The sequence below is a fragment of the Nilaparvata lugens genome, chromosome 4 (assembly GCF_014356525.2).
Source record: "Nilaparvata lugens isolate BPH chromosome 4, ASM1435652v1, whole genome shotgun sequence".
Taxonomy (NCBI): Eukaryota; Metazoa; Arthropoda; class Insecta; order Hemiptera; family Delphacidae; genus Nilaparvata; species Nilaparvata lugens.
Genome location: NC_052507.1, coordinates 13,515,518 through 13,536,471, shown reverse-complemented (window position 1 = coordinate 13,536,471; position 20,954 = coordinate 13,515,518). Strand labels below are relative to the sequence as shown.

General features: G+C 33.6%; 1 protein-coding gene across 14 annotated transcripts in view; it reads right to left on the bottom strand.

Annotated features, from left to right (window-relative positions):
* LOC111044004 (homeobox protein homothorax) overlaps positions 1-20,954 on the bottom strand; it is a 400,612-nt gene that overhangs the window by 340,381 nt on the left and 39,277 nt on the right. For all 14 annotated transcript variants that reach the window (XM_039426696.1, XM_039426698.1, XM_039426701.1 and 11 more), the window contains exon 4: positions 1,947-1,997. In XM_039426696.1, coding sequence (XP_039282630.1) covers positions 1,947-1,997 — 51 coding nt within the window. The remainder of the gene's footprint in view (positions 1-1,946; positions 1,998-20,954) is intronic.

Below are 20,954 nucleotides of genomic sequence, written 5' to 3'. Positions count from 1 at the left end.
GTCCATGAAGATAAACACGCCATTAGACAGAGAGCGTGTGAATCATTCAATTTTACAAACAGCAGAAGCCTACTTCGCGGATAGATTGATAAATAATTTTTGCTGTTATGTAATCAGAAGATTTCAAATAAATTAATATCTATTTAATAATTGAAAGAACATTGTACATCTATAACCAATTGAAAACTGTTTTATGTGTACTTCACATATTATCAAATTTCACAACTCCTTTGAATATGCTTTATGTATTGTATTTGCTTCTTGGGATGTGATTTGATTGTTTATTTTTTTAAATAAAAATAATTGAGAAATGCGTATAAATTGAGTCGTAAAAACACTTGTTGGTGGTTCGGAACTCACCTAAAACTGTAGGACCATTCATCTCTCATTATCATCCGCCTCATTACCCACGCACAAGCCTAGAGCTCATGTCGGCATCACCCTCAGCAAAAAAGAAAAGAAAAAACACTCATTCATGCACTAGTGTAGGCTACTTCGTTTTAAATATCTCGGTACTTAAATCAATTATTTTATTTGTATTAGTTTGTATCTACAAAGCACACATTTTTGTAACTTCTTCTTCTTCTTCTTCTTCTTCTTCTTCTTCTTCTTCTTCTTCTTCTTCTTCTTCTCCCAGTCTCACTCTTCACCCGAATATTGGAGTTTCCCTACCTCTTTCGCGTTCTCCTTCAATCTCCTCTATTAACTTTTCCTCTTTTCTTGATCTCTAATTTTCCTTCTCCTTCCTAGAATTATTTTTTCATCACTGTTGTCATTCTACCTTTATTTATCCCCACTTATGGTGTCATTCTATCTCTATTGTATCCTTGATCATATACTCATATCCGTTGCTATACTCGTATCTGTTGTTGCTATTATTATAATAAATTTATTTCTCTCATCTTGAATATTTAACGGGAAAACTAAAATTGAAGCAATCAAATCGCATCATCTCCGTTCTAGTACTTGATAACCATCTGTATTACAATGTAATTGGCCAAGCTAACTGGAGCAATGACTATTATCATGAGCATGGTAATGATATAGATTGCTTTGTTACAGAAATCAGTCCTAATAGGGACGCTTCGTTAACTGGCGCAGTGAATAGGGCAGGCAACAAGAAACAACTGTCATGATCCAAATTAGTAACGCAAATTACAATCTTCTTTGATTGACAAAAACAGACAGCAGAGTCCGCTCTGTGAGCATCTAGAGTAGAGAGGCTGGAGTAAGCATGACTTCAGATACAAACTCAGTACAGTGAAACTGAAATGTCAGCTTGTAAGATAACGGCAGTAGCCTGATACTAGTTGCTATAGGGTTGATGAAAATTAGCTCAAATGATTAAGAATATCTGGAATCTCAGTACAGTGAGACTAAAATGTCGGTGAGATAACGGCACTAATACTAGTTGATATAAAGAGTGGATGAAAATTAGCTCAGATATATAATGTAGAATATCTAAAACCCGAGGAGAGTTTGATTAATTTATAATTCCACTATAATAGTTTAAAGTCAGTTTCTTGTGATCAGACTCACAAACCTGTAATTTCAAAGTTTTATACACAAAGAGTGGATGAAAATTAGTTCAGATATATAATGTAGAATATCTAGAATCCGAGGAGAGTTTGATTAATTTATAATTTCACTATAACTGTTCTACGTCAGTTTCTTGTGATCAGGCTCATAAACCTGTAATTTCAAAGTTTTATACACAAAGAGTGAATGAAAATTAGTTCAGATATATAATGTAGAATATCTGGAATCTGAGGAGAATTTAATTACTTTATATTTTCACTATAACTGTTTTACGTCAGTTTCTTGTGACCAGGCTCACAAACCTATAATTTTAAAGTTTCATACAGACTATATGGAGTTCAAAAAGCTCATTGATTGAATCATTTTGACGAAATTGAGAAAATTAAATAGTAATATTCAAAACTCACCAGTGAATCAACTTCAGGGTCGGCGATATAGTAGGGTTTTTCTTGACGGATCTGGAAGACAAAAAAAATTCATTAATTTCCTAATCCATACTAGAATAAACACTTAAACATAATCAAGACAGAGATCATAATCTATTGAAATTGTTCACACTGAGAAGCACAGAGATAAGATTTGAAGTTAGAGTTTTTTTTATAAAGATCATTCATTCAATTTATTATTCACTTATCATTAGACATCTTGTGGGCATTTTCATCTTGTGGGACATCTATGAGTTTTATAAAGGTTTTTTTTATAAAGATCATTCATTCAATTTATTATTCACTTATCATTAGACATCTTGTGGGACATCTATGACATTTGTAATCTTTGACATCATTTGACAACTTTCAAGAATAAAAAACATAAGTTGAAGAGAAAAAATAAGAGAATGATTGTTGAAAAGAGGTGTGGCAGACAGTACAGTGAGTTATTTATTAAAGGTTGAAGGAGTTGAGTATACAGGTTCAAGGGGTTGTAGTGATTTAGCGGTATAGTAAGAGGGATGATTATAATTAAATGATGAGATTATGTACTGATAAACTTGATACTATTTTTCAAGATACTCAAACATCATTGATTAATTATTCACTTATTATAAAAGTTAAGTAGAAGTTACATGTTGGTAGAAAAATATAACTCACAATAATGACTTTGTTACAGTATTGCCCTGCATATTAGTATTGTTATGACTGATGCAGGGCAATATTGTAGCAAAGTCATTACTGTGAGTTATATTTTTCTACCAACATGTAACTTCTACGTAACTTTAATAATAAGTGAGTAATTAATCAATGATGATTGAGTAGCTTGAAAAATAGTATGAAGTCTATCAGGAGATTCTACCATGCTCTTAGTTTTTCTTATGATTTAAATCTTGTTAGTTTTTATATACCAACTTGTAACCTTTAACACTTTAAGTGATTTGAATAATAATCAAGTACTTGATTAATGATAATTGAGTAACTCAAATTATAATCAAGTACTTGATCAACAATAAATAATTTAGTAAATTAAAAAATAATATCAAGCTCAACAAGAGGTTCTAACATGCTCTTAGTTTTTTTATACAACCAACTTGTCACCTTTAAGTAACTTCAATGATAATTTAGTACTTCATTAATAATAATTACTTTACTTGAATGAAAATTAAGTACCTACTCAATTAACAATACAATAATTATCAAGTAAATTTGAAAAATAGCATCAAGCTCAACAGGAGGTTCTGCAATGATCTCAGTTTTTATAATATCTAGACTCGATTCGATCCTCATATTTCATTCACATGGCAGACCTAGTAGACAGAAATCATAGACAGACCAATAGTGGGAATTGTAACTGGAGCCAGTCATAGTCTCGAATGTGCCAGCAAGGAGGAAGAAAATGAAACAGTGCCGACCAAGAATATAGATGGAAGTTGTTATTTACAAGGAGAATACTCATTGGAGTCCCCGAAGAACAAGAAGACCGGAGACGTGAGAGGCATTAGAAACTTGTCGGAGCGATCTACTCGGACTTGCCCTCATTTTTGTGATGATGGAAAAATGAAAGACACTCACACAGTCACACACACATGGAGCGTGTGCGCACATATCAACACACCGATTTATAACTTGATACTGTTCGGTATGGCGAGGAATGCCGGTGCACAATCCAAAGAAACCGACTGCCAGCCGCTATATTTCGCAATTATTTGCCTCTTCTTCTTTCCTTCTATGTGCTGGCATCTATAATCAGTCCAGATTCCGCTTCTGTCTTTAGTCTGTGGTGTCAGCCATCATTTTAACACAGGCGCAGCACCCTGCCTTGTCTGGCATCCAAACGTCACCACTTCAAAGCTGATTCAAAATTGCTCTTTACCCAACAATCCTTTACCGCTCCAATCAGTCACCGTCTCTTAACTTACACCTATCTACAAAAACATATGATATGAGGGAACTAATGAAGATATTCGAAGGATAATGTGGAGCTTGGTAAAAATGTCATATTCTTCAATATTTCTTGATATTTTTCTACAGTTCTAAGCTTGAAATTTCATACTTGCAGTTGAAATCAACAAATACTCATCTATATCATTTACACGACGTATTATACGTATCAATAGGCCTACGTCATATTGCTTATTTTGTTCAATGGGTAAAATTTCAATTTAAATATACCCTATTCGTAGTGAGTATAAAAACTCCTCATTGCCAAAGAAATTGTGATTCAAACTTGCAGTAATGTAAACAATACTTTGAAAATGTCAAAGATCAACCAGAAGACTATCGAAAATTATTTGAATCAACAATGAGGTCTCTATCATTTTAAATTGCCAAAAAAATTGTGATTCAAACTTGGAGTAATGTGAACAATACTGTGAAAATGTCAAAAACCAACCAGAATTCTATAGAAAATTATTTGAATCAACAATGAATAGGATCATAACAGGAGGTTTTTATCATTTTAAATTGCCAAAAAATTGTGATTCAATCTTGCAGTAATGTAAACAGTACTGTGAAAATGTCATAGACCAACCAGAAGACTATCGAAAAACATTTGAATCAACAATGAATGAACATAACAGGAGGTTTCTATAATTTTCAATTGAATTAAATATTAGAAATTCTAGACACCCTCAAAACCAAGAAATTTTTCTACAAATTCTTTCAAAAAATCACAACAATCAACAAATTATCTGATAGCCTTGTAGAGGTTGAAGGGTGGAGTTATTTCAAATTTAAAATAAAGCAGTTGGATTCAACCCGCGTCGATTGTCTTTGTAGATTGTAGTGTAATTGCCACCAATTCATAGTTATTTTTCGCAGAATTCGTCTCAGATTGAGCATTTGGGAGAGTACATCAGGCTCATTCAAGGCATTCTGCAAAATCTCCAATAAAATTTAAACCCAAAGCAGAGAAAACTTCTATAATCTGTGCCCAAAGTTTCAAAAGCATGTAAAACATGATTGGATGAGATCACCTCTTGATTAAAAAATTTGGTTAAATCCTATCAAACTGCTGGAAAAATCGATCTGTCAATAAGAAACTGAAGCAATATACATAAAAGTCAGATTTGTGATGTTCTTGGATTAAGCGAGCTAAAGGTCGTCTGCCTAGTGAGCGAATCTTGGTTTGTGTTTATTTGTCAATGTCAAGCCACCAGATCGTATTAATACAAGGCGTATCAACTGTATGTTGAGATCACCGGGAAGTCATTTGTGAACATCCGCCAGCTAATTGGATTTGAGGTAAGATCAAATTGATAAAGACTCCTGTGGTTGCAATGTAATACTATAACAGTTTCCATTGATCGCTACTGCACTACTCAAGCCTCTCCCACCCACTTAACAGTGTTAAAGCAATTGGTGCTAACACATTGGAGATATGAAAATACAAATCATTGTAATGGAAATTTGCTAACATGGTCCCTTTTCTAAGAATATTTTATTTCTTTGATTCACTGGTTCCCAAGGTTAAGTGTTAGAGAAGACTTTAAAGTATTTTATTATTTAGCCAGGATAATTTAAAGATTTCTTTCAATATAGCATTCTATTAATTTATGTGAATTTGTATTATATATATTTTTTGTTCTGGATTGTATGTAGTTTTATTCTATTAGTTTTTACTTCAGATACTGTTTTTGGTGAGATATAGCGAATTTTATCTAGCTGTTAACCCTGTTGTCAATATTTGCAGTACCTAGCAGAAGTCTTGGGATGATTATTTACAGCATTTAATTCGGATTTTCGTTTAATAATAAGATATAGTGATATTTATCAATAATAAAATACTGGGTTATTGTATTCGTGATATATTAAGACAATATTCCAGTGTTTCATTATGATTCTATTATTGTTTTGGTGGAATAAAACTGATTTGATTGATTCGCCTTCAAGACGGAGAGTATCCTAGTTGATTAATTTATTAACTAATTTTTTTAATCATTCAGAATCACACAACTTACAGAAAAGTACCACAGGTTTATAAGCCCAAAACGGTTCCAATTCGAATTTATACAACAATCCAAATGTAGCTAGAGGTTATGTGTCATTTAACATTCTTCAATTACACACTCAATTTACAATTCAAAACACACAAAAATCATTTTAAAATGAAATTATTCATTGTTTAAATCATTTTTAATTGAGAGTATCCTACTTCTATTCCAGTGTGTAGATATTTCATGTTCAGGATAACTCAATCTTTCTAGTACATAGATGAAATATTGAAAGACAGTGTTATCTTCATTTGTTAATGATTCAGTTTTCTTTGGTCACGAATCCAAATCTCTATATTAAATTGAGAAACATCGGTTCTTGTCTTCTTTCGCTAATAAAACTATATTCCTCTCCCCAAGACCGAAATAAGTCTTCACACAACGAAGAACACTAATGATGATTGTTGGAACATGATATGCAAAAACTGTAAACAGATAAACCTGCTCAAATTGATTCTCGGAGAGTAATTAATCATTATTCGATTGTACAGCCTTCCAGTGCCCAACAGTCTGTCACAAGATAATTAGGAATTGATAAAACTCATCAACAATGGACAGGTGTGGGCGAAAGACAATTGAGTCGATCATAACAAATTTATCAGAGCATGTTGATGGAATTTATCAAGACTTTTAGTACTACAGGTATTGAGTTTCGTTGATGTTGATGAAATTTTGATGTTGACGTCACTGTTCAAGTATTCCTTCAACAAAAACAAGAAGAACAACGACAACAGCAACAGCAATAATGATAATAATAACAAAACAACAACAATAATAATAATTATTATAATAATAACAGCAACAGCAACAACGAACAGCAACAAAACTAACAACAGCATTCGAATGGAGAAGAGAAGAAAAATACAGAATAAATCAAAATCTTCAGATACTGCAACATGCTGTAATGACATGATTTCAAAAATGTGAAAAAAGTTATTCCAAACGTGAAATTTGGAAATTGGCTCTTCTCATTAGCAGTAAGCTATAAGTAGCAAATTCTATGATCTCCTCTCTTCTAAAGCCATAGGTTGGTCTTTTGTCTCTTCCCGAATTATCCAAACAAACGCTGGTTCCGAAATTCGTCAAATTTGAGATGATTCATAGCTCGGCATCCTGATGAGCAGAATGAATACAGCAACCACCAGGGCAACCAGGGGTTTAGGGTTTAGTGCAGGGTATAGCAGAGCTATGCACCAGCAAAGCATTGCATTGGGGTCCTGGTGCCTTTGTAAAGCTGTGAGCCAGTTGTCAAACGCACAATAGGATCGTTTCAGAGCACCGTTATATCTTCTCCCTTCACAAAAACCATCTTCCTCCACCGAGAAACCCCCACAAGTGCCCTTGTAGCCCGCCAGGATCCTATCCTCACCCGGTCGCATTTTACAGCCCCTTTTGTTACTCAATTTATACATCCACTTATATTAAAAGAATCTCATTCCGTTGAATCACACACACACACACAAGCCCATGCAGTCTCTATTTAAAATAGTTCTTTCTCACTCTTTAGTTCACCCCAAATGCTCACATAAACACACTCTGTCTCCCTCATATTACTAGAAATTCGGTACATCAATGCCTCTCACTCATTCCCATCAAATGATTCGATTTACTATTTCTCTCCCTCTATTTGCAACCACCGAATACCCATTCTTTCATGCTCCATTTGATAACTCTATTTTTCGCAAAATTCACATTTTAATTTCAACATGGATCCATCGTCTTACCCATACATATAATTGTTAATATTGATAGTGAAAATATTCTTCAAGATTCTATTCCTAGAGAACCTCTAGTTGTTATGAATATATTTTCACTTGAATCCCAATTGAAGCATTTTATCTCCCACATTGTAAATTGTCAACAAAATTTCATGAATGTGATCGATATATTCATATACCTATGCCACTAAACGCAATGTGATATTCATATTATATAAAAAGACTAAGAAATTGTCAAAAACAACAGATTTTATTTAAAGTTAGAAAGACCGGTTTCGGTTGGTACACCATTGTCAATCTCTGAGTTTATCAGAAATTTTTGACGATCTCTTAGTATTTTTATTTAATATGGATAATAATTACCACAATATCAACTTCACAGCTACACAATAAGAGTGATATTCGTCCTTTAATACATGCTGGACTATATCATATGCTTCATAATCAAGTAGTGATCCACGTATATCTTTGAATATCTTTCTCGCTTATTTTATCTTTCTCACTCCTCTCCTACTCCACATTCTATCCTTCTCTATCGCTCTACATACATTTCATACTCCCCAACTACCTCTCTTTCTGTCAATATCACAATACTACCCCCATTCAATCGGACTCTCTCTTTCTCTTACACTCTCCTATCTGTTGATTCTCCATCCTCCACATTGGGGGCATTTCTCTCTCTTTCATCCACTACAAACACACCCTCCCCAAACCAATCCAGTTTTCATCCACCAAGTAGAAAAATATTTTCAATCTCCACTCGATAACTGACAATAGTTGTGTAAAATGATGTAACACTCTCACTAGGCCTTGTAACCACAAAATCCCTTCTCATTGTTTGTTATTCCACAAGTTTTAACAAGCAATAATTCACACACCGTCGGGTAGGAGAAGTGTTTGCCCACAATAACTGACGCATCACACTCACAAATGAAAAATGGGTCACACTGCTTCATCGATTAAAGCACCATCGACCACATTTTTCGCTCTATAAATTATATCCTACACTCCATGTAAAGAGAGTAATGAAATAGCGCTTCACAATTCCATGATTCATTCACTTGGTAAAAAATGAACTATAGAGATTGAATCAAGGGTTCAAGCCGATAGTGAATATTATGTTAGAATGTGTATCATAATTCCAGTAAGAATATTAGGCCTATCCATGTGAATTGTTAAAAATAGCCCGAATAGTCTCAATTTTGATAATTATTTTGCATTGACTCATGATGGAAACATGTAAATTGATATGATAAACATTCCATTCCTGATATAAGAATCTTATAACTTTACTGGATCAAGTAGGGATCAAGTCGATACTGGATATGCTGATTATTAGAATGTCAGAAAGGACTATATAAATTGAATAAATATAAATAAAAATAGAAATAGCCGAAGCATGTTGTGACTAAACAATTCAAAGAAGGGTACTTGGTTTTCTATTTTAATTTATATTAAGGAGAAGCCCTAAAGACAAAAAGAAAAATTTAATGAAGTATAGTTTCAAGCCGACAGTTAATATCCTGATTATCAGGATGCAAGGAAGAATATTATTCATGGGAGTTTTTAAGAATAACCCAAATAATTTTAGTACTGTTTTTGTATCGAATATAAAACGTGATGGAAATATAAGAGAAATTATGTAAAAGAATACTAGAAATATTCCTTTCATATCAGAATTTTATGATTTTTCAAATCATATTCTGTAATTATATAAGAAACATAATGTAAAATGATTAGAAATATTCCATTTCTATAAGAATTTGAGTATACAGGTAACATACAAATCATATTTATTTATTCATATACAAATACAATGCAGGTAAAAACAACAGGCATTCGCCCAAAACTGCATTAAACCTTAATTTGGATTACACAGTCTAGAGGTTATGTAAAAATGATAACTTAATTCACACACAGGTATATATTACATTATATTCTGTAATGATACACAAATAATCAATTATTGTCTTCTCAACATTAGTTTCGCTACTATCCTATAATAGCAGTAACAATATGAAACGTGACGTTTCCATAAAAAAACCGGAAAATCTACAGAATTGAGAGTAGATAACTGGATATATATTGACAACTGGGAGCCATGGAAATATTTTCAGGAGAATCCGTGTTGTTCCACGAAGAATCTGTTTTTGAACGGAGTTCAAAATACCATTCAAAATCAGTGTCATTGACGTATTTCAAATGGACTCCCTCCAACCCTGTGGGAGACAAAGAGAGTTGAGCTAACCTTTTCAGTTGAAGCAAGGCTGAATAGCCCACTATCTCAAAGGCAGACAACGTGGTGTTTCCAAGAACTTTTCCTTGCATTGTGGGTGTGGCTGACCAAAATAACAAAAACCAAGAGAATGAAAGCATCAAAACCAGAGCTAAAATTCTTTCATCTGCGATTCTGGAGGTTTCATAGCATATGGATGGAATTAAGAAGGTTCCCAGTAATAACAGGTTTTGGAAACTCATCTCAAATATCATCTAAAAGATACTGAAGACTGAAAATCTATATTAGTATAACTAAGGAACCAATTCTCTGGAACGCTGAAATTTATAGATGTATGGAATTCAAAATTTTTTCCAGGATAGGTTAGGGATTGGAAATATTGATCTCATTCCAAGCAAATTTTCTTGATGCTATGATCTGTGATCATATACAGGGTGTTTCAGAAGTAGTGTCGAGAATTTTAGGGTATTGTACCTGGATGCTAGGAGACTACAAATGTCATATTTGAAGTGTCCAAAACTCAGCGGTTATCCTTACAGCTGCCATTTTGTTTTTTTCACTTAAAAATTTTTATCTCAAGAACGAAATGTTGTATTGATCTGAAATTTGGCATGAATATTTATGCTATAAAGACTCAACTATAAAAAATAAAAAAAAATTTTTTCGTTGAAATTTTTCAAAATGGCGGCCATTTTAAATTTTTGATGGCGAATATCTCGAAAACCGTTCATTTTACAGAAAATTTACAAGAGACAAAAAAGTTAGCAAATTTTTTCACGATTCCAATGATACCTAATTTATTAAGATTGCTCGAAGAATAACAGAGAAATTAATTTTTTTCGTACTGCATGCATGACCACTTTTCACCATTTAAAGATCAATATTAATTTTTTTTATAATTTCATGAAAACCGTTCTTATTACAGAAATATACAAGAATAACTTTCCTCCAAATTTTATTTTACATTGAAAAATATTAATTTCACTCAAATCGGTTCACTGATACTAATGCAGCAATTGCTCAAAATGCCGTCCTTCAACTTGATTACACAGTCTGCACCTTTCAATCATGGACCGTCGAACTGCTATAAAAGCATTTTCATCATCTTGAATGGCACCTGCTGCAGCAACCACTCTTGCCACAAGGTCTTCTTCGTTTTCTACTGGCGTGCTGTAAACAAGGTCTTTCATATGGCCCCAGAAAAAAAAATCTAAAGGTTGAGGTCAGGTGAACGTGCGGGCCACGGTACTGGTCCACCCCGCCCAATCCACCGCTGACGATAGGTCATGTTCAGAAAGTCCGTAACAACATTTCCGAAATGAGCAGGGGCACCATCATGTTGAAACCAAATATTATATCTGTTTGCAAGAGGCACATCTTCCAAAAGTTCTGGTAGTATGTCTCTTAAAAAAGTAATGTACGGGGAGAATTCAGACGATTAGGAAGAATGTATGGTCCAATCACGCGATTACCTAAGATACCCGTCCAAACATTCAGCGAAAATCTATGCTGATAACCACGCACTTTGACCTCATGAGGATTGTCTAAGGCCCAGACGTGACTGTTGCGAGAGTTGAAGATTCCTTCTCTTGTAAAGCTGGACTCATCGGTAAATAACACATTTTCTAGAAAATTTGGTTGGATAATGTCTTGCTGAAGAAACCAACGGGCACAGTTTACTCTTGGCTCATAGTCGCGTTCAACCAATGAGTGAACTTTTTGAAAGCGGAAGGGGTGAAGTCTTTCCTTGTTTAGTACACGCCACACAGAAGAAGCACTTGAATTGATTTGCTTTGCAACTGCTCTCGTACTCGTTCTAGGATTGAAATCGAATTTCTGCAATACTTCCTCTTCAAAAGCAACATTTCGAACTGCTCGAGGCCTACCAGCAATTACCCTGTTCCGTTCAAATGAACCAACTTCTCTCAGCCGATTGTGAGTTCTTGTGAACACCTTGTCGGAAGGGAGACGGCGGTTTGGAAATGCAGCTGCATACATTCTTCTTGCTTCGGTCGCATTGCCAAGAGCTGCTCCATACATGAAGTGAATATCGGTGTACTCCAGCGAACTAAATTCCATTACAATAATTAAATATTTGTGTAGAAGCAATGTAAGAAAATATTGAAACTGGAAATTTAAGATAGAAATAAGACCTAGGAAACGTGAGACTAAGAAATAGGAAGCACTACATCTGTTTCTTTACTTTTAATGAAACAACAATACTTTTACAAGACAAACATTATCATCTGAAAACCATTGTAAAATCATCTGTTTGCCCATATGGAGCCATACCGAGTTTCAAAGCTTCATCTTAAATACATCTGGAATTAAAAAATTAATATTGATCTTTAAATGGTAAAAGTGGTCATGCATGCAGTACGAAAAATTAATTCTCTGTTATTCTTCGACCAATCTTAATAAATTAATTAGGTATCATTGGAATCGTGAAAAAATTTGCTAACTTTTTTGTCTCTTGTAAATTTTCTGTAAAATGAACGGTTTTCGAGATATTCGCCATCAAAAATTTAAAATGGCCGCCATTTTGAAAAATTTCAACGAAAAAATTTTTTTTTATTTTTTATAGTTGAGTCTTTATAGCATAAATATTCATGCCAAATTTCAGATCAATACAACATTTCGTTCTTGAGATAAAAATTTTTAAGTGAAAAAAACAAAATGGCAGCTATAAGGATAACCGCTGAGTTTTGGACACTTCAAATATGACATTTGTAGTCTCCTAGCATCCAGGTACAATACCCTAAAATTCTCGACACTACTTCTGAAACACCCTGTATAATCACGCCAGGTGCAAGTGGTTAAACCTGCTATAACAATGGAAGCCAAATATGGAAAATTGTGGAATAATAGATCAAATTGGAGATAATTTAATCCTCTACAAATCTAAATTAATTTTATTGTCTATTAATCTACAAAGAACATTATTTATATTGGGATTGACTGCGGTTCATTATAACACAGGATGGATGGTTGACATCATCGAATACTCCACGGTAAAGGTATAAATGCATATAAATATACCTTTTACTGTAGATTAACCTTGCTTGATAACTGTAGATAGACTACCTTCTATCCATTGTGTACTTTTCTTATAGCACTACAGCCCAAATTTACATGATTATGTTTGTAACACTTATATTATATTTAGTATAGCTTGACTTGTTAACCTCAATATTTTCTCTTCTTTGTTCCATAATAATGTTTTCCAATTTATTTATCCGTAGCTTTAAATTACATTTAACATAATTCAATTTTTGTATTAATATTAGTTATTTTTATTTTAATCAATCTCTACTTTCACATGCTTACCATTCACCATGCTTATATTTATACCATGTTATTTATACCTAATTGCTACACAGCACACACTGTATGAATTTGGTATCATAATAAATCATCTTCCGTATCTTTCACTGTATTACCATTTATTTTTCATTTCTTACATGTTCATTTTGTTGGTAAATAGTAGTGAAGACTGATTTGGGCGTAATGCCTGTAGTCTTCCTTGACATTGTAAATAAATAAATAAATATGAGCTTTGGCCACCTCCACTACAGCTCTCCATGCTTCTCGGTCCTCTGTTAATTGTCTCCATCCTCTATATCCCATTTTTGGAGATTGTCTCTCACTTCATCCTCCCACCTTATTCCCCGTCTTCCTCTCTTTCTTGTTAAATGTAGCCTCTCTTATTAGTTTAGGCATTCTGTTCTTGTTCATTCTACAGATATGTCCAAACCACCTGAGCCTCTGTGCCTTAGTAAATTTTACAATATTTCGGCCTTTTATCAATGTCTCAAGCTCTGAATTGGTTCTTTTCCTCCACTCCTCTCCTTCTTTATCGTGTACTATCTCTTTATATAATTTTCTGTAAATGTATTATAGATAAAATTAATACGGAGATAATTTATTGACTACAGTAATTTGATTATTTAAAAAACAAATCAACTTGAAGACATTCAATAATTTTCAATGATGGGGATGCGACAATATGAGAAACGTGTCCTGCGCCTCAATTTTCTGTTTCTTTTTCGCTATTACTAACATCCAGATCCCCCTTGACACTTTTCCAAGCAGATTTTCGACTTGATACGTGCTCATCATCGTAATTGAAATAGGGGAAGACTAGCAAAGGTGGGAGAAAGCCGAATCTATTTCGCGATGCGCCTGGTTTCCTCCTCATGCTCTCGATAATCCCCGTACTTTCTTATGCCCTCTATCACAGTCAAGCCGCGTATGTTTCCCCACTCATCCAGGCCTGTTCCAATCTGGCACGAGAGCGTACAGCAGACGAGAAAAGTAATTCTTCAGTTTCTTGAGACCTTGAGCTCCTGGATTTGGCTCCCACATGCCCCTGGGATTACTGGAACTGAAGTGAGCTCGTTTCAGAATTCAAAATAAATTAAAACTCCCTGTTTTTGGAATGAAAATAGCTCTTCCGCTTCTCTTATCCCGTAACTTCAGCTAAATCCAAGTTCCAGGTACCGTTCTTGGCGGAGTTGAAGATGCAAGTAGAAATCATGTGAAAATAAATGTCAAATGGTACCATAAGTTGGAGAAGCAAGATAGTAACAATCATAAATTTCAACTCTGAGAATAGAAATTTCTCCTCCATTAGTTTTTCATTGAGAGTTTTCATTAATGAACGTTTATAAAAATTCAAATCAATACTCTGTTCACATCAATGAAATAAATCAATTTTTCAATTTCAATTCTTGGCATACTGTAAAACTTGTGCCTGCAGTAGTATTGAGAGTTTTCAATAATGAACCATCAGGCGGACAGGGCAGCCAGTGCAAGATAATAGTCTCAAAATAATCATTCAAGAATCAAGAATGCTTTATTGTCACAAACAAAATAATTGCATTGACAAAAGTCACTTCATAAGGATACAGTAACATTGATACTTTGTATACAAGTACACGTATTCTGCTATTATAGTGAGGTCCACGTTAAAATTACAGTGTTTAATTAGCAATTTATAGCTATCCTTGTCTATCATTCAATAAAGCGGATAGCGCTATCTCTTTCTCGCTTTGCTCTGGTGCAGATTATTTTAAACAATGTAGAAATTTAATAAATTAACAAAATATTTAATCTTGATGATGAAATCATTGAAAGATATAATTTCTTGCTTGATAAAATATTAATGATTATTCAATAGAATGAACAGTTAATATTACATCCATAAACCGGTATCAGTTAAATCGTCAGTTCAGATAGCTCACTAAGGGATGAAGTATTCTGAGTCAGGTACTTGTGCTGTGTGAATCGTCATTGATACAGTTTTATTTTATACATTACAGGATTTAACATATTTTTTTTTTAGGTTAAGCTTGAATCAATATAAATTATTGACTGTAGTTTTTGCACTTTGTGTTACTCTTTCCCCGCGCACGGATCAACAGTCCATGCGGTGAAATAATTATTCCATAATTATTCTATTCAATATTGTACATTGTTTTCGTATTGGAATAAAGAAATTGAATTGAATTGAGTTACCCTCCATAGAAGGCATTGACAAGACAGACGATCGGCAACGTTGTTCTCCTATCTTTCTCCACTGCCATTATAACGTGGACTTCACTATAGCAAGTTTGAAGATCAAACTGAGTATGAAGCCATAAGCAGTAATCTATATTTATTTTATTTTACATCAATATTTATTATCGCATGTACCACCTGGGCCCTGTTTCATGAAACTTATAAGTCACGTAATACAGGAGAATTACCATTCCAATTACATGCTCAATATAACCGATAAAATCAGCTGTTCCTGTATTACAGGACTTCTAAGTTTTTATGAAACAGGGCTCTGCTTTAAATTATATTAAAGTTCACATTCAGGATACACTACAGTGATAATATTTATAAATTAAGATAGGATAGGACACTATCAAACTGACAGTGTAGGTACAGTACAGACTAGAACCTTTCTGAACGTGGAAGATAGCCCTCAAAAGCAAAGTTCTAGAATTCTGTGAGTTTACCAAGTTATTGTGATGTGAATATTTGTTAGAAGTAATGAACTATACAGGGCCGAAGCATTCCAAATATGTGGGCTGGAAAAGATGAGAAAATATACGAAGCGAGGTGGAAAATATCAATAGTAGAGGACAGAAAAGTTGAACTGAATGGAGAACGGATTGCATTGTGCGCGGGAGTTTATGCAATGGCATTCATATGGATATGAATACGCCGCGACTGCTCAGCTATGCGACTACCTGGGCCGCAGTGCGACTTGAGACTACTGGACGGTAGGAAGGCGCTGTTCACTTTTAACAGGCGTAAAAGTAATATTGGTTCGTGTCAACTGGCGAGTATGTTATGCATGAAAATGGACGAGCTGACAAAGCCATAGTACCATACCACTTATTCATAAAATATTCATAATGTCTTCTTCGCCTTCAGTTGGTTTACCTCTCTTTGGACATCTCTAACAGCTCTATAGTTAATGGTCTCAATTCTGAGCGTCTTTCTATGGAGGCGTTGCTTTTTTCCAAATAAGTTTGAAACGCGTGAAATTATGCTCGAACAATTGAATGCAAATTGTTGGTTTCGTTAAAAACCTAGGAATAAGTTTGAATAGTAATAGTATAATAATGTATGTGAGAAGAGGTTGTACTGATATAATATTGCTTGTTTAATTATTGATATCGGGGCACCGAGCTTCGCTCGTTATTTTTATTTATTGATAAACAGAACACAATTCTCTAAAATGATCGTGTTTATATTATTCACAGCTGGCTATATGTCATCTTATGAATTTCGGGGATGCGATATTTTGATTTTTCACATACTCACTCGCTCACTAACTTTTTTACTATCCACAGCTGTTTCAGCCAAGGATGAATTATCCTTTTAATGTCGTTCAGCGAGTTTTCCCAAGGATGAGACCTAGTGCAATCGAATTTTTATATCATAAACCTACTATGTTCCAAATTTCATGAAAATCGTTAGAGCCGTTTCCGAGATCCGTTGAACATAAATAACCAGATATGAATATAATTATAAAAATACAGAAATTACTCGCTTAATATAATAGGATAGAAATAACTACATAGTACCTTTTTTAAAAATTTCATCCAAACACTAATAGTTTCAGCTTTCAAGCCATTCTGAAATAGGACACTAGAAAATGGCTTGAAAGCTGAAACTTGTAGTGTTTATATGGAAAATTTTAATGAAAGGGTACTATGTAGTTATTTCTATATTAATTTATTAAAACAATTTATTAGAAAATATTGATTGTTATTATTCATAAATTGAATGTGAATATAATCATTGAATTTTCAATTGACAAATTATTAATTGATTCTAATTATCAGAAAACAATAATTTTAGTGGGAGTGGATTTTTGAAATCAAGACTAAAAACTCTCTAACTTAAAACTGTCTGTTAAAACTTCAAGACTAAAACTATAAATTGAATGTGAATATAATCATTGAATTTTCATTTGACAAATTATTAATTGATTCTGATTATCAGAAAACAATAATTTTAGTGGAAGTGGATTGTTGAAATCAAGACTAAAAACTGTCGCGAGACGAATATTGTCAATTTTATAGAACAATTTTGTATTGTACAAAACCTTACTACTGTTCATGTGAATGAAATGTTTGGATTTTGAAGATGATTTCATGAATATAGAAGGAGTAACAGTCATATTGAAAGCTTTCGAAAATCGATCAGATGCCTTCCTGGAGTGGAGAGTGGTTGGTTATAGGTAGGCACTTAACGCCGCCCATTTAATCATCGAAAATTTCCAAGTAAAATATTCAAATTCGATAATTATGTAAAATATTGTCGAAAAAAGGCATCTATGATGGGTCGCAGGCTGAGAGGACAACAGAACTTTGATCCGGTTCGGTGTTTATAAATCTCCAGGTAATTTGACTAAACCAAGAACTAAGGTTGGGATATTTGGAAGATGGCTACGACCCATCGTCTTTATAACTGAATTGTAATGACCAATCTGCCTCTAGGGTGGTAGGTTCACACATTGCAAGTCTATATTCTCACGCACGCACACTACACCACATGTGCAAACGTCACTGTATCTCTATCTCTCTCTGTAAACTTCAAGAATGCTGGAATCGCCTCAGACTCAGTAGTACCTCAGTGGCCTCTTTGCGAAGTATGCTAATCTCTCTCCATTCACCCCTTAAGCGAAATCGTAAAGCATCAAACACAAAATAAAACTTGCAGGTCGAGCTGAAATGAGGAATTTCTCCAGTGGAGATGGCGGATAGCCTTTGAGAAAGTAACAAATTTTAATAGGCCACCTTCCTTGCCTTACGTATCACGGCTGTAAATAGGCTATAAAACTATCCAGAATAGTCCTTCCGGATGTAAGTTTATCTACTTGATAGGTCTGCTGGAGGCCACTTAACGCAAAACAGTTTTACGATGAGTAATGGACAACTATTAAGAATATAAGGTGAAGCTTGGAAAACATTTGAAATTAAAGAGCAAGTACTAGGCAAAGTGATATTGTTAAATGTTAAGGTTCAACTGCAGATTATAGAAGTAATAAAGGTAAAGAAAATCTACTACTGTCAGTAGGAGAAAACTTGAGATAAAGAGATTGATAATCGTGAAATTCATATGGATTTTCATTGATGGAAAATATGGATTTCATATGAAATTTCGTTGACGGAAAATATGGACTCCATATGAATATCAGTTGACGGAAAATATGGACTCCATATGAATATCAATTGATGGAAAATAGGGATTTCATATGGATTTTCGTTGATGGAAAATATGGTTTTCATATGAGTTTTCGTCAATGGAAAATAGGGATTTTATATGAATTTTCTTTGATGGGAAATAAGGATTCCATATGGATATCAGTTGATGGAAAATATGGTTTTCATATGGATTTTCGTTGATGGAAAATATGGATTCCATATGGATATCACTTGATGTAAATTATGGATTTCATATGAATTTTCGTTGATGGAAATATGAATTTCATATGGACTTTCGTTGAGTCCCCTACGGATAGCCTCTTAGCTTGTCAATCATAGATCAAAAAATCCTGTGAACGAGCTAGCATCATTCAAATTCAAAATAATCATTGATTTGAAATTGACCTCTATATTCTTCTTTATAATATAAGAATATATTTTGGAATCTTCCTTCTACATTCTAGACACGTTTGTAATAAAATAAACTGTCAAAAGAACTCAATCTTAATGAAAGTAAAAAGCAGTTGAACAGAAAGATATACTCAGCTGAAAACGTTATTGAGGTCGACGAATATAAACAAATCAAGAGGATTACGAGTGGAAATAGAACCGAAAGCATTTGGCAGAGTGCTGAAATAGATTCGACCTATGACCGTTCTAATAGCAGATGCAAGTACAACTCGTAATCTATTTGAACTGACGAATAGATCTCAGAGTAATTACCTTGCTAACAAGTGATACAGTTGACAATAGTCTCTCCTGATTAGGTCAACTAATTCACTACAGCCACTACAAATTATCACAGCTTTTCCGAAATTGGAAACTTATAAAATCATAGTTTTTAATTGATAACTATTATTCATGTCTACAGGGCTACTTGATATTTATTTTTATAAAATTAATGGTACAATTTATTTTTAGAAGACACAACCAAATTCTGCCAATTATGCGATTATCACGTATCCAAAGTTTCATCCAAGAATAAAGGGGAGTAGTGATTCCATATTAACTATTCATTGAAATACAGTCGGATTTAACAATCCTTTTAAGAATGAAATCCGCCAAGTACGAATTGTCACGTGATGTTTCAAAATTTTTACTTGGTTACATCAACGTTTAGAATCCCTTCTATAGCGGAATTTTTCTTGAATAATCAACTCCGTTACACAGAGGTTCAACTGCAGCTGTATTAAAAACCATTGATAAATATATATGCATTTATCTTTATTCTATCTCGAACATTATTGTAGTAAATACATTTTTTGGACTCAAAATAGTGTGTGAATTGAGTTATCATTTGCATAACCTCTAGACTGTGTATTCCAAATTAAGGTTTAAAGCAGTTTTGGGCGAATGCCTGTTGTTTTTACCTGCATTGTATCTATTGTCTATGAATAAATGAAATGAAATGAAACATTGATTGAGGAAAATCATTAAATTGATATAATTTTCCCTGAATTTAGATATTAAACTGTTTGAAATATGGAGAAGGAGTGCATCCAGGAAATCTTTGGAAGAATTACTACAGCATTGCCTCGTACCCTGATAATGAGAATGTCTACTGCTAAGTGAGTGAATAATAGCAGAAGGGATGATAATAAAAAAAAATATAACAAGGACAATAATAATATCAGGGATGTAAGTATGAGTATAGTACAGGGAAGTACCATGTTCTGTGGTAATGTAGAAAAGGCTTCAAGTACAATACTCGCATCATAAAAAAAATAATTTCAGTCAAATACAAGCATATGTTGTCCTCTTGAAAAAATCTAAAGTGAAACGACTTTCTTGTCATAATTTAAGCAGCATGTTTCCAACCTTATTTGAAAGTATATCTCTGCTATATGCTAGTATGAACAACAACTTCCGATTTTTTAATCATTCAAGTATGTTTTAACTTTCTTTAGCAGTAATAATTCTCCCGTTACCAACTACTAAGTAGTCTCAGCATTTAGTATGGCGCCAAACACATGTCCACAAAAGAAAAATACCATTCGAAAATATGCAAAACTGGGCCTTAAAATATGGCATGGAGTCAGTTTGTCGGGATCCCAAATTAGGTTATAAAGATGTGGGAATTTCTGAACCCTAGAAATCGTTTAAAAAATTAAAGTAAAAACAGGCAGAATACAACTTAGATGAAAAACGTTAGTAGGCTTCAAGTAGATCTACAGATTCGCTCGAGAACAATGTTACCAGAGAATTCGTCAAAAATATTTCCCTTTTCATAATGAATTTCACTAGAATCTAGCACTTCAAGTTCTAACTTTGTTTAATACGGATGAAAATAACTTATTGAGAAAACAAATTAGAAAACCTTTTTGATCAAA